Here is a 15,915-nt window from a genome sequence, read left to right as displayed (position 1 = left end):
TTATTATTATGATTTTGAATGATTTTTAAATATGGAACGCACGTGAGCGACAATCCGTACTTTCTGGTAGGTACAACTGCAATTTACTGGCCAGTTACAGTCGTCGATTCGAAATTAGAACATTAAAAAAGTTAAATTAATAAAATACTACTTATTTTATTTTTTTAGTATCTGTTACGATTTTTATTTAAATAGTTGGAAGCGACAACCCCTGCATTCTGGTACAGAGCACCTACTTATATAATACTGGCCGGTCACAGTAGGCATTTTGAAAGAAGAACATTATTAGCAAGAGCTATGAGGCATATTTTAGAGCTTCTTTTGTACACTCATATTTTTACACTTGAGTGTACAGTTAACCGCGGAATTGCATGGAGAACTTATGAATTCATTGATAAATACGCTATTCACTTTTGCTGCTCACTGTACTTCTGAATAGTTTGTTGCAGTTATGAAAACGTTTCTTTCAGTGAGTGAAATAACGTTTACAGAGCTTTACTGCGATTACAACACATGTATAAGTATGCAACATAATGCATTAATGTAATGATTGTATGTAAGTTAAGTACGCACGTTTACAGCATGTGTTATTGAATCGAATACTACCATTTTGTATGCCCCAAATAGAAAAACTGCGCAAAATTGTATACGATTTTTCTATATGGGATACAAGGATTCTTAACAACTGTAAAATGATTTAAACGTAACAAAGAGTGTTGAAACGTTGAATTGTCGAGCCGAGTGCATTACAAACATCTGCTGTTTACAAAGTGAAGACTTAGCCGATAAGGAGAAAAAATATAAGGAAAATGGAATTTGAAGAAAACAGAAACGTTGCCATGGAAACAAAACACGGGTATTATGGACCAAGAAGCCAATGATGAAACTATGGGATAATTTAGAGTTAGTATCGACGTTTAATGTCTGCATATCTGTTAGTTCGACCCGACAACCTTTTTTCGACCAAAATTTCAAAACAGTATACATAACACTAACTTTCCTTGAATTCTCAAGGCTAATTTATATGTAAGTCTCTTCTTCTTTCCCTGGTCCCATTACTTTGGGTCGGCCCTTCTCGTCGTAGGCGCCAGGACACCCTATCGGGTTGTCTGTGTGTTCAGCTGTTCCCGTTTTATTTCTTTGTTAACGGTTATTAATATGTAATTAATAATTAATTTATATGTAAGTACGAGTATGTGAAAAAAAATACTGTTATGAATTGATAAGACCATTTTCGTAGCCGCCATCATAAATTATATCAAGTGATAATCGATTTAGATGAGCAATTCCGCCCTCTGACGATGACTCGATATCGTTTCAATTTTCAAATAAAGTAATTAAAATATGGTAGCGAAGGTTTTACTTCAAGTCGGTCGAATTCGATAAATACCGATACGCGATTGCGGCGCTCGCGCACAATCTTGATTTATGGCCGTTGTAATACAACCATTGCGAACACGTGTGGCCTTAGAGCGTTTTCACATTATCCGATCCGATATCGGATACCGAATATATAGGTAATCTGTGTAAGACTGTAGGTACAGCCAGTTCTGAAGTACGACACCCCGAATAACCTAACCACAAAATTAAAATTTTGAAAAAACCCCCGACATGATTTCATGAAACATGGCTAAGAACACTCCCGACTAACTCAGCTTTCAGACAAAAAAAACTAAATAAAAATCGGTTCATCCGTTCGAGAGCTACGATGCCACAGACAGACACACACACAGACAAACAGACAGACAGACAGACAGACAGACAGACACGTCAAACTTATAACACCCCTTCGTTTTTGCGTCGAGGGTTAAAAACTGTTTTTTAAACACAAATTTGATTGCTGTAAAAATAACATATTTCATCAATTTAACTCACTGTCACCCAGTTCATATTGAAATCGCATTACCTAAGCAAAATTACCCATCAATTTGCGAAGTTTATTAGTGCAAAATTTTGCCATGTTAATAGGTTAGTATTTATATAATCAGCAAAACAAATCGCAAGCAAGCACGTTTTCAACTAATTGTACAATTTAGTGCTTCAACACGTTTCTGATGATAATGTTCATTTTTACAAGTGACATACATTTAAAGTATTGATTAATTTGTATACGACATCAATTAATGCAATTATCGTTGAATTTGAGAATGAAAAAAAAAATTAAAATGAAATATTTATTTTTCAAGTAGGCATATTACAATGCGCATATGAACGTCAAATAAAGCTACGCCGGCTCTAACCCTACGCCTCAGCCTCGAGAAGATTTCAGTCCCCCCTCAGTTGGGAGGGGGGTATCCACTATGGGACCGACAAGAAACTCGGCGGGCAACTTCTTTTCAAAACATTACATCTTATAAATAACATGCATTTAATAACAAGATACAATTTAACATGCAAAAGTATTCATCAAAGAATATGAACGGACTAGGTACTCTATGGAAATTAATTTCAATAAATTATATTATTGCTTAATTTATTGTAGCAAATCTATGTATTAACTGGTTTATTACAACTTTGATATAATTTATATTGACTTATAAAATGAATCTTAAAATGTTATACATATTTTGAGTACAGTCATCAAAAGTAGTAGTTATCGTTGTATATTTGTGTATGTATTTATGCATACATCGCTTGATACTAAGCGAATACCTATACCAATTTTTTCGCAGTTATTTGAAGATTTGTTTTTAAATATATATTTTATATTTAAAAATTTTATATGTATCTTACATACATATAATCACGCCTGTATCCCGTAGCACATGAATATTAAGTTTAAGTGCCACTCTTGGCAAAAAGGGGTTGAAAGAAATCCAAATTGTGACATTGCAGTGACAGGTTGCCAGCCTCTCGCCTACGCCACAATTTTACCCATTTGATTTACCCATTTTGTATATATATTTTTATTTATATGCGATTAGTTGGACGAAATAAAGATTTTTGGATGTAGTGTTTCCATGTGAATTTATTAAAATTTACTTTTTGGTAAATACGTAGGTATGTTAAATAAAATAACTGGGTACAGTTTTCCCTGATCATCTTACTAAATGAAATGGCGTGATTTTATTTCAGCTGAGATTTTGTTTACCTCGTAATAAAAAGTAATATCGCCCCGTGTGTACATTTAGAACATTACGTTGGTTATGAATGCGCAATATATGGGTCCATTATCATTTTGGGTACGCATAATGACGCATTATTAACCTACCTTCTGATGAAGGAATGACCTCGTACGGCACCAAACTAATCGTAGATTTTTGTAGTCTACTCTAAAACGATTTTGAGGTATTCCGTACTAAATGGGCATATTTTTGCTTTGTTGTCGATTTTTTTTTTCTGGAATTTTATGCACTTTTTCTACTCAGAATCATGAGCCCTTCCGATTCTACTAGGAGACAAAAATGTCCCATGATTTCCATACATTTTTTGTCTTCCTCTGAGTTACGATCAAACAAGTTGTATGAGAAATTGTAACTCAGCGGAAAAAAAATATGCGACATTTTTTTTCTCCTGCGGAATCGAAAGAGGTCGTGATTCCGAGTAGAAGAAGTACAAAATATCCCACATTTGGAAGAAAAAGTAAAACAGACAAGAAAATAAAAATATGCCTAAACTTATATACCTACATGGACTCACACCTATATTCCCATAGAGGGTAGGCAGAGTTCACATATCATCTCGGCTGTGGGATATTAGTTCAAGTGTGGCGTAGGCGAGAAACTTGGCAACCTGTCACTGCGATTCGCAGTTTCGTTTTTTTTCAACTCTGTAATTGCAAAGAGTGGCACTGAAAGGTGCTGAATTATCTTAGTAAAAATATAACATTTGTAAGTAAAATTGCAGAAAACTAACTACATTCGAAAGATATAACCTATATCTCAAAAAGTGTCCTGTTTTGATATATTATCCTACCGGTATCCTATGGTATGGTATGGTTGGTATCTAACCCAACCAAAATACACCTCGCTAACATAATTAGCATATTCAAAAACGATAGCATAACCGGATACAAATAGCCAGCATAGGTAGACGCCATTTAACACAGACGTTTGACATTTGGAGATGTATGAATCAGTCGTGCGTTCACCCGGCGGTCCTTTCACCAAAACTGCTTGCAAATCAGATGGGCATTCCGATCGCCGAGGGCCGAGATCGATGACAAGGGTTTCAACCATTGTAAGGTGGTCTTTCCACCACAAAATGGAAATATCACTTTAATAATGGTTCAGAGTAAAGATGGGCCGAATACGGACTTTGCCGAATACGAATATTCGGCCGAACATTCGGTTCAGCTGTTACTGAACCGAACATTCGGTCGAATATTCGGTTGAGCCATATTTTAACGCATATGCTCGGAAATATATCAATGTCAACTCGTGGTAATCTACACCATGTTTTTATTGAATTCCGTTAACTTCGGCATATAAAAGTTTGGTCCATTATAGGAAACAGAGCATAGTTGGTTTTTTCAATTCGTAACTTTTTTCTGAAAAATCCCATACACCTGCGATAGATGTTATGTCAATTGCTGTTGAGAAACGGGCCTTGTGTAAAGCCCGTTTCTCAACAGCAATTGAAGTTAACATCTATCGCAGGTGTGTGTTTTTTTTAGAAAATAATACAAAACTAAGGAAACCAACTATGCCATTCTTAAGGAAAATAACTATGTTAACGGAATTCAATAAAAACAAGGTGTATAGTCTGTAATTAACTATAATAATTTCTTATCAACCAGTTTACCAACGGAAAACCTACTAGTGTTAACAAATTTTTTTAGTAATAATTAAGAACTCTTTGACTTTACATGTATTCCGGAAAACAATGTGATGACGTTTGATATTGTCTAGTAGATTTGGTGCCGATGACCTAGCCAGTCTAGACAAGAATACCTAAATTATGATGTACAATTGTACATATAACTTAAGGACACAACTCCACGCTGTTTTTCGACAGATCGCGACATCGCTAATTTGATCATAGACTACCATATGTATTCACCATATGTATTCACCATATGTATTTACCATATGTATTTATGTGTACCATATGTATTTTTTTTCTCTTAAAATTTCCGAGCGGACAACTAGATTCAAATTCATTTTTTTTGTATGGTAGGTGGCATAAGGATATATTTATTATACATGATCCTATTAGTTTTAAACTGAGGAATTTGAACTAAAAACACTAGTTTTCATTTTTCGTTAAATTCTCATAAGTACATACATATTTAGATGATCTCACCAGTTACTCTATGGAATTGGAAACCAACGCCTGGGGCCCGTTTCTCGAAAGTTACAAGCCTTGTATTACAAGTGTGTTTCCATGACAACCCATACGATTTGACAGTTTGCGCACTTGTAATACAATAAGGCTTGTACCTTTCGAGAAACGGGCCCCGGCACTTTATTCTATCAGATCTTGAACTAATAGTAAAAAGTAAAAATAACATGCTTATGTCATGAGCAGTTACTGCAATAAGTCAAATGCTATTCCAATTATTGAGCAGTCTAAGTGATCTGTTTCAATTAATGCGTAAAAATGTGTTTAATTGTGATAAATGGATGTAACAATAGTGCATTAATGAGAGGTTTTATTAGAAAAAGGTAATATATAATAACATTTGAGACCTAAATTGAGCAATTCCCGAAGTTTGTACATTTGGATCACGTCTCCGATTTTGACAAAAATTGGTAGGCTGACAGTCCATGATGCTGAGCAAGATCCACTAGGTTTGTCCAAAATGGCCTAGGTAGTTTGTATGAAACTTTCCTTTTTTGTTACCGAAAATGTATAGAAATCTGGTAACAAAAAAGGAAGGTTTCATACAAACTACACAGGACATTTTGGGTAACCTAGTGGATCGTGCTCAGCATCATGGCCTCTATCAGCCTACCAATTTTTATCAAAATCGGAGACGTGATCCAAATGTACAAACTTTTCGGGAATGATGAAAAAATTCAACCAGTGGCCGTAAACGCTGTACTTTTAGGTAGGTTCATAAAGGGGTAGGCAGAGCACATAAAACTACTCAATATTCAGTGCCACTCATGGCAAATAAGGGGTTGAAAGAAAACGAAATTGTGACATTGCAGTGACAGTTTGCCGGCCTCTCGTCGATGCCACAATTTTTTAACCCATAATTATCACGCGCAGCCGACACGCACAGGAAGAAAGGGGTGGTGAAAATCTTAACCTTGGCGACACGGGGTACACTTTGTACATTTATGGCACTTCAAACGTATGTAAGGTACAGCGAAGCAAATCTCGACTGGGGGGCAATTGTAAGTAATCCATTTTTCCATTATTACACTATGATGTTGAGTTCTACATGTATCTACTGAACACGCCTACCTTATACAACCGGTGGACACTATTTAATAGTGCAAACATGGAAAAATGGGACAGTTATATTTGCCCCCTTAGTCGAGATTGCCCCGCTGTACCTTAGGTATATTTCTACTTCCGACTATGCACTTTTAATGCATTAAACATGTGTTGTATGCTCGCCTAATTAGCTTAAATAATGATTTAATCACGTTATTTGGTAAGCAATGATGCATCAAAAGCATCTGCAAAAACAATAACTGGTATAATCATGACACATAACACAAACTCATTAGAATAGCCCTTCTATAATGTACACTGTTGTGTTAAAATAAGGTATACTTTTGTTCAGGTTCTAAATAGAGTTACAACAATTAATGTATGAAGATGTATGTAAGTGGGACTTACTTTTCAAATGTTAGCAGGTTTTTTACGTGTATGCGAAAATATTTTAATAAACAGTTATATACAATTGTACATTCTGGACACAATTTTTGTTATATTATACGTTTAGGAAGTCCAATCCATACTAAGTACTAAGTAATATTATAAATGGGAAAGTGTGTGTGTCTGTTTGTTTGTCCGTCTTTCACGGCAAAATGGAGAGACGAACTAACTAGCGAAATAACGATGATTGTATAAGCGCAGATAGTTGAAGGGATGGAGAGTACATAGGCTACTGTTAAACAAACTTTGTCTCTTTCTAACGCGAGCGAAGCCGCGCGCAAAAGCTAGTATTTTTATAAAACCTTAACTGTTGACATTACTGTTAATGAAATAGATTAGATTTCTAGTTAAGTTTTAATGATGATATTACCCGGTGTGGTTAACAGGTTAAGAATTTCACCACCCTCTTTCGTCCCGTGGGTGTCGTAGAAGTCGACCGTGGTATATATGTAAAATTGTGGCGCCGTCTGGAAACCTGACACTACACTGTCACGATTTCGGTTTCTTTCAAACCCTAATTGCCAAGAGTGGCACATGGGGAATTTTTTTCAAAGTTTTTAACATGGGTATTTTTTTACGCGATTCATACTCGCGCGAGGTCTTTCGATTCTGATAGGAGAAGAAAAACGTCCCAATATTTCCATACATTTTTCAAACCTTCCATTCCGTTACCGCCATACAAAATGTATAAAAACAATGGTAACGGAATGGGAAAAAACCTTGGGACACGTTTTTTATCGTGTTAGGATTGAAAAAGCTTGCGATTTTGAGTGGAATCCACATAAAAATTTCCAAATCCAAAAAAAAGTGGGGTGGACGACTTTGAAAAAAATGGCCCACATGAATAGTTTCATGTGCTCTGCCTACTCGTTTATTGGAATAAAGGCGTGATTATGTACGTAAATATTGGTGTAACAGGTGATTATGCGTTTAAGAAAAGGAAACGACTCGCACGCACATCCAGCTCCCTTCAGCTTGGCACTGACTGCGTGTATCTGTATACCTGTGTGTGTAGCCGAATGCAGAAACGATCACGAAACGCTATCGCTATCGCTCTTGCGTATTGGCGCGACAGAGCCAGACTCCTCGTACCTTTCTACAGCGTTTCGATGGCGTTGCGCGTCGCAGAAATGCCATTCGGCTACGGGGCCTGCGCATGAAGTGTTTGAAGCTGTGCACGCACACGTCACGCCACGCATGCGGTGTGCTGTCTCCTACAAGATTCGGTACATTACAATTCTCACGAGTACGTCTACACACACGCTTCCTCTGCAAATGGACCGATTTGTTTTTCAATATGCGATCTCTTATTCCAAAATTTTGGTTTTCTTTCAACTCTGTGCTCTGCCCCGTTTAGCAGGCATGAGTTTATGAATGAAATTAAGGGTATTTGTACGCTTTTATTAGGTCGACCTGTATGTAACTAATTTAACCATCTCCAAGTGTCGTAGCGTAATGAAAATTGGCAGCAGTATGACACTGATTTAAACATTCACGATTTATACACATATATAAAATTGCAAACTGGCCTTAATCGCGTATTACTATGTTTTAAACACTAACCTCCGACGTTTCAAGGACGGCATTGTCCCCGTTTTAAGTATGTATGTAGTTCTGTACGGGTAGCATGGTCACGCGATAGACGATAAAATATCAGGCCGTCCCTATCGCACTATAAGTAAGTGCGATAAGGACAGCCAGATGTTTTATCATTTATCGCGCGACCATACTTGCCTGCCTGATGACAATACAATAATATGGCACTGTCGAACTGTTCTGATGCCATATGAACAGGAACTTCATGATAGGATATCGTAGGATCGTATCATAACGATTACGTTTACGTTTTTTTTTAACTTATTTATTTTTTAAATTCCAGACATGGAAGATGAGTGCTACCCCGCCATCCCCGCCAGCGCGTGGAGCCGGCGGCGCTCCAGCGACTCTTTGATGGAGGTGAAGGCCGAGCCCAAGTCGGAGCCCGAGTCGCCTGCCTCCTCCTGCCCCCCCTCGCCCGCCCCCGGCACGCCCCTCACACACCTCGACTACGTTATTGACCACACAGTGAGTCTTACATTACTACTACTACTAACAATGAAGGATTTTGAAGGACTAAAGGACGTCAGAGAGCTACTCATGAGAATCTTCATAAAACACAATATGGAAATGGTCGAGAAGCTCATGAATAGACATAGGATCTTAGGAACACATGGGGTCACTAGTCACACTAAATCATTTACATCAAAAATAAATAAATAAAATAAAAAATAAATATTATAGGACATTCTTACACAGATTGACTGAGCCTCACGATAAGCTCAAGAAAGCTTGTGATGTGGGTACTCAGACAACGATATGACTACGATTTATCCAAGGTATCCCCTCACACCCCTCGACTACGTTATTGACCAACTACTACTAAGCTAAGAATGAAGAATTTTTAAGACCAAAGGTCCCAAAGGACGTCAGAGAGCTACCCATGAGAATCTTCATCAAACACATGGAGATGGTCGAGCTCTTGAATGTCACTAGTTAGGTACACTGTCTACATCATATCACTGTGTGTGTGTGTGTGCGTGTGTGCGTGCGTGCGTGCGTGCGTGCGTGAGTACGTGCGTACGTGCGAGCGTGCGTGCGTGCGTGCGTGCGTGCGTGCGTGCGTGTGAGCGTGCGTGCGTACGTACGTGTGTGAGTGTGTTTTGTTTAGCATCGAAAATAATTTCGACTGGACAAGATTGACTCGAGAATTTGCTTTATTGTTATGATGCAGGATTCTTACCATCTCTACTCAGAGCCAAAATGAAACAGCGTTTTTTGCGTATCTCAGTACCAGCCTATAATTACGAGTATATACAATTTACATTCCATTACCTTTAATTGCAACAAAATAAAGTTTACATTTATGTTATCTTTCTGAGAATAATCTTTCATTCTAATCAAGAACGGTTTAATACTGGACTGACAAAGCCCATACAGAAAAGCGTACCCCTGAAAAGTATGAGCTTTTTAGGCTTAAAACTAGATGGCGCTGTTCACAGCCTGGAAGTGGCCAAAAACATTTTCCCCGTATATTTTTGCATGTTTTTATGTTTTATAAGAACAAATGACATATTATTTATTTATTTCAAAATCATGATATCATGTCAATATCTAAATATTTTGAAAAAAATAAATTTGGCAACATCATCAGGTGTAGTTATGATAGTATTTAATAGGTGCCGCCAAAAAAATCGAGCTACGATTCTTAGTATGAAGCAAGTAAATCCTATCCATGTAGTGAATTGATTTTTAGATTCATAAGACAGATTATTTAACTAGGACCCTAAATTTAAGGTCATGACAGGTCAATGACCTCAAACCACGTGTATACTTTCACCACGCGATTTTTCAGTTCAGACCAATTCATAAATATGTATAATTTTCTTGCTTAATACGTCGGAGTAAGGTTCGTAATAGTTTACATATTTATGAAGGCTGGGAGGTAATTATCGAGAATTTCTCGGAAACGTTTGGAAACGAGAGCAGATCGCTGGCGAGATATCGGCAACATAATAAGCTGGTTAAGGGTGGGTCACACGGTCGGCAGCTAGGCCGGTAGCAACGGACAAAATAACTTCAGAGTGTTTAAAAAAATACTTTGTAGCTGTACCACGGGTTTGATATTGACATAATAATGTAATATTAAAAATAGCGAATAATAAGTAGCAACAATTGTACCTTGTTAGAAAGCCAGCGAACGAAGGAACTAATGTCTGTATTTTTACGCGAAGTGTCATAATTTAAGTAAAACACTAAAACATTGGACGATTTTAGAAAAATGACAAAAAGTTATGACTTCAAATCATTATTTTTGTATAATTTTGGAAAGTTTTGTCATATTTAATTGTTATTTTACGCAAGTATAGTAATTACTAGTTTATCAGCCATTTAAAAATATCTTTTTATTCAAAAGTACAGTAGTTGTTTTAATAATTACCAATTTTAGCTCGAAAGGCTCGAAAAACTTAACTTGAAAAAAAAAACAATCAGAATTGATCCCTGGTTTATTGGACTTAAATCATTGCAAATAAACTCATAGAATAACCCCTTTGAAGGAATAGGTTGAATTACCAGTCGTCCTGTATACCTAATACATTTACCTCCCTTCTGTGTGACCTAAGCTTAACAGTAAGTGTTCGAAATACGATTAACAAGTCCGCGACCTTTTCTGTACAGAATTCGGGCCCTAATTAAGGGTAGTTAGCGAACGGTTCATTTTTTATGAACTCGAATAACCCCTTACTTTAAGGGGTTAACTCGATTAACTTGTTTGAGTGTCCTATTCTGTACATTTGTTTCATTTTATTTGCCGACCTTTTCAGGTCAGGTGTAATCAAATTCTTCCTTTAAAATAGGTCAAACGATTCCTTTTAGAAGAGCAATATTTATTTTTACAAATGTTCGTAACATTTACAATACCTACAAGTATGCAATTTAATAATTGATAACTACGCAGAAAATAAGTAAAACATTACCTACTCGTATCTTTAACTTTCAGTAATCATCGCCGAGCGATGAACTCTTTAAACTGAGCTGTTGGCTCTTTAGGGCCAACATCATGTGACAGCAATTCACATACAATTGCCGCGTTTGTTTAATATGCACCACCTAACTATGGAGCAAACAATGTGCGGCGATGTTATGTGAATTTCTGGCAATTGTGTTGCCCGTGTTTGTGTGCTTAAAGCCTGGCAGTAACAGTCGCCCTTTCAATGATAACTTAACACAAATCCATCTTATATAGGTACATGTAAAAATGTATATTAATGTTGAGCCTTTTTCATTGCAGACGGGAACCATTCACATGCCACAAGCCGTACTTCAAAAAGTGGGTGCCGCGGGCGTGCCACAGTTGCTACTCAGCGCCGCGCCGCGTCTAGCCACCACGCTCAACTCCAACAAGCTGTCCATCAAGGTCACGTCCAGCTCAGGGTCTGGTACGTACAATATACATCACCATCTTAATAAGCATACTAGTGTAACGTACCTACAGGTTTGTATGAGGCGTGCCACAGTTGCTAAATACTCAGTGCCGCCCCGCGTCTAGCCACCACGCTCATCAAGGTCACGTTCAGCTCAAGGTCTGGTACGTAAAATATACACTGATCTATCGAGAAAAATGGGCGCGAAGAGTTGACTTCCCATAGAAAATTGAAATTTCAATTTGAGTATACAGTCCGTCCGACATTCGACAATAATAAATTCAGCCTATAGATACATACGTACCTACTGCTGCTGCGCACTGGTATTTTCGATACGCGAGAGTGCTCGAGCTATAGCAGTAGTCTTGGACTCATTTCACGGAAGCATGTGACGAATTCGAACCTTAAAATTAGAAATCTTTTTAATAATATCTCCATCGGTTTCCAGGCTTCCACCTCCCGCCGACGCCGCCGTCGTCGCTGTCGTCGTCGGACAGCGAGGGCGCGCTGTCGCCCGCGCACGACGCGCCCGCGCCCGCGCCCGCGCCGCCGCGCCGCAACCACCTGTACCTGTCGCACCACTCGCGCCAACCCATCAACACGCCGCTCATCAGTACACAACCGGTGAGTTTGAAGCCCACATGTCGTCACGGGGGTCATGCCCCCCCTGGGCGCGAAGCTGAGTCACAACTAGATTAGACTAGCTCAGTACCAGAACAACTGGCGTACTACATAATTATAAGAGGGGCATATGCTCATGATGAATGGACGATAAAAGGCTGATATGATGATGAAGTTTCCAAGCTTGTCCCAATTATAGACGTTCAGAAGGGAGATCACGCTGTCGCTACCGCGCCGCAACAATCAACATACCACTTATCATGTACTACACGACCAGTATGGTTCCACAGACTTGTCACAACGCACCATTCGCGGTGACCAATCGACACACTGCTTGTTACACATTTATCCACACAACACAACCAGTGAGTTTCAAGAAAATAACGTCGTTTGAGTGTTGACGTCTAGTGGGAGCTATGAAAAATGACCAAAACGTTCTTGGTTCACCAGATATCGGAGGAAGGAGTATATCCTTACTGACTATTTCATCATTAAAGACATCCACGGATGACGCAAATATTTTATTAGCATCCCTACTCACGTGCTCACGGCACATTCTCACATCATTTCTTAATTTAAACCATTCTGAACTAGAACGTACTAATGTCTTCTTGACAATTTTCTATTTCCGTAAAATTAATCCACAAATCCCTCCCCATTACAGAAAGGGTCAACAGGCCAGCTGGTGCTAACGGACGAAGAGAAACGCACACTCCTGGCCGAAGGCTACCCCGTGCCTACGCGTCTACCGCTCACCAAGGCGGAGGAGAAATCCCTCAAGAAGATCAGAAGGAAAATCAAGAATAAGGTAAGACAAAGTGTGAAGTATCTTACTTTACACATACAAATTAAAATTGGAATTTACACATATAAATAAAAATATAGAAAATATGGATCAAGGTGCGAACGCAGGCTAGTTATTGCCTAATATAATTGATTGATAGCAGAAACAGAGAATTACCGTGATTAAACTTTAATACCTCTAGGTGTTATTAAAGCTCCATCATTAGTCAATCATATCCAAACTATGTTTGAAGTATGTTATATGGCAATATTTAACTTAGTAACTAATAATCTGTTGTAATATGCTAAACACGAAATAAATTTTCGAATTTCTGGCAGGCATATATGCTCTCTAACAGCGTCCTTGACGGTAGAGAAAGATGGCATTGATGACAAATAAAAAAAAGGAACAGAAATTAGCTGTCTTCCCAAAGTAAACAAATTTTCCTTCGTATTTTCTCGGAAACGTTCGTATTTGTCGTCCTGGTTCGGTCAATGTTAGTAAGTTCTTCTTGTACCGAGACTAACTCAAATAGCATGACGTGTTCTTGAATTTCCTTGAAAATACGATGGAGAAACATTTCACACTGCATCTGTAATCATTGTTTTAAAATGACGTTTGTCATTATTTTTACTCTTGGTTTAAATACGTTTTCTTTGCTTTCAGATATCAGCACAAGAAAGCAGACGCAAAAAGAAAGAATACATGGACCAACTAGAGAGGAAGGTCGAAATCCTTGTCTCGGAGAACTCGGACTACAGAAAAAGGGTAGAAACCCTGGAGCAGAAAAACGCGAGTCTGCAGAGTCAACTGGCCGCACTGCAAGCGCTCGTCACGCGGAACGCACGCAAGTGACGTCACTGCGACATACGTTCTCCCTGAGCCCTCGACGGCTGTAGTCTGAATTTGTTATAGTGTAACAGGTCATTATGAGAGGTGTCGACTGTCTTTTGATTGGTGCCGTTTTTAATCCAAAATGCATGTATCTGATTTCGAGTGGACCTCACGTAGTTCTCAAATACGTTTCACATTTCTTTCACTAAGGAAATGGAATATACCTCTAATTCCACTTTTAGAAGACGTTACTTACTTTTCTTTATGAAAAATCTATTAATATCATTAAGTTATTTTATATACCGCTTCTTTTTATTTTTCGTCGTTTCTCAAGCATAATTTAAATGAATCAAAAGACACTTGTCATTTCTCAAAGTTGTAGGTAATTTTTTTGGCTAAGCCGAGTCGTAATATCAGTCATGATCATGATAATATTATATTTATTATGTACTCAAAAGTTCAAAACTATATCGAATTTTGATGTCTTGTAAATTAACAATCAACGTAGTTAACAATTTAATATCATAACTTATTTAAAAAGATTAGGTAAATTTTATTTAACATGAAAGTCGACCGGCTAGCCGATTTTTGACAATGTATGTATATTTGGAAGTATTTACATATACTAGGAGACTAAAGGGAAGAACTGTTAGCGTTTCAATGGTTGCTCACTATATTTTTAGGTTAGGTTTTTGTGGTGCTGGATCATATTCCTGCGGTGTTTACTGCCAAGTGCCACACTAGATATTTATTTTTACAACTACACTGTTTTCGACGAAGACTCGATAACAGGGAAAAATGATTGAGTCTATATTATGCCTTTTATACTGCACAATATTCATTCCACCATCATTTAAGACCATCCAAATAAGCAATTTTCCTTTTCTTGTAACTGGATTATGGATAGAAGTTGTGTTAGTAATAGGCACTCAAATGTCGATAATTATAAAGGCGTGTCGTTTGAAATCTCGTAATATATTATAATAATGCTGCAAGAGCATTAAATAGTTTAAGTCTTAATTTGTGTGTTTATTATTATGTGAAATTAGGTTAAGGATTTTAATTGTTACCCAAAGCATACTTTACTCGTATGTGGCCGTCGTGGCGATTTTAGAATATCCCTGGATTCGCTTCGGGATTCCGGTAGCATAATATGTAAGGCACGGGTACATCGATGTCTTACAGTATAAATTGAATTCCATGAATTTGCATTTATAAAGAGAAATGTATCTAGAGATTTTATCTTTAAGATAGATATTTGTGTATCTACTGAAGGACCTTTTGAGCCGATTGTGGGGGATTGTATTCGGTATAATGTCTAGTCTTTTGTAGAAGCAGTGACTGGGTTCACGGCCCATGAGCCGCGTGTCCGCTATAGAGTGCCTCAGTCTGAGGCACGCTGCCTCAACTGCGCGTCATGTGCCTCAGAGTGACGCAAGGCTGCCTGTAGGGAACACGCGGCTATAGAATAGCTGTCAATCAGGAATGGCGCTCTGTGGACAAGTACAAAGGAACAGCAAGCCTTTTCAGCAATGTATATTAATAGTGTACTTTAAATAGATACAGGACACTGAGGAAAATTTATTATGAATTGAAGTGTTAGAACTAAAAGTAAATGCCATTTGATTTGTGGGTTAAAAGTATTATATTTATTGAAGTAGTTCCGATTGAATACTTCGTTTTCAAAGTTGAATGATTCAATTTAATAAAAGTTGAAATATATAATCGACATAAAATATTTTTGTACATTAAGAAAGTGTAACATAATCATGTGATGTGGAAACTTCGTTTAAAATGTATGTAGGTAGTAAAAAAAACTTAAAACAACGAACCTCGTGCCTCTGGGTCGATTCTCATAAATGAGAACTCCAAAGACTCAAAATGGGCAAAAATATTGATATTTCACATAACTATAAATAGAAGAAATACCTACAAAAAAAA

The 15,915-nt window shown here is 37.7% G+C and overlaps 1 protein-coding gene across 1 annotated transcript in view; it reads left to right on the top strand.

Moving 5' to 3' along the window:
• Positions 1–14,818, top strand: part of LOC125228887 (cyclic AMP response element-binding protein A) — a 242,443-nt gene extending 227,625 nt beyond the window's left edge. Inside the window, exons 3-7 of the mRNA XM_048133592.1 lie at positions 8,654–8,838; positions 11,603–11,750; positions 12,184–12,359; positions 13,021–13,164; positions 13,807–14,818. Coding sequence (XP_047989549.1) covers positions 8,654–8,838; positions 11,603–11,750; positions 12,184–12,359; positions 13,021–13,164; positions 13,807–13,995 — 842 coding nt within the window. The 3' untranslated portion in view covers positions 13,996–14,818. The remainder of the gene's footprint in view (positions 1–8,653; positions 8,839–11,602; positions 11,751–12,183; positions 12,360–13,020; positions 13,165–13,806) is intronic.
• The last annotated feature ends 1,097 nt before the right edge of the window (positions 14,819–15,915 follow it).

The sequence above is a fragment of the Leguminivora glycinivorella genome, chromosome 8 (genome assembly GCF_023078275.1).
Source record: "Leguminivora glycinivorella isolate SPB_JAAS2020 chromosome 8, LegGlyc_1.1, whole genome shotgun sequence".
In the NCBI taxonomy this organism is placed as follows: Eukaryota; Metazoa; Arthropoda; class Insecta; order Lepidoptera; family Tortricidae; genus Leguminivora; species Leguminivora glycinivorella.
The sequence above is the reverse complement of the archived record's forward strand: the minus strand, read 5'-3'. Positions and strand labels throughout refer to the sequence as shown.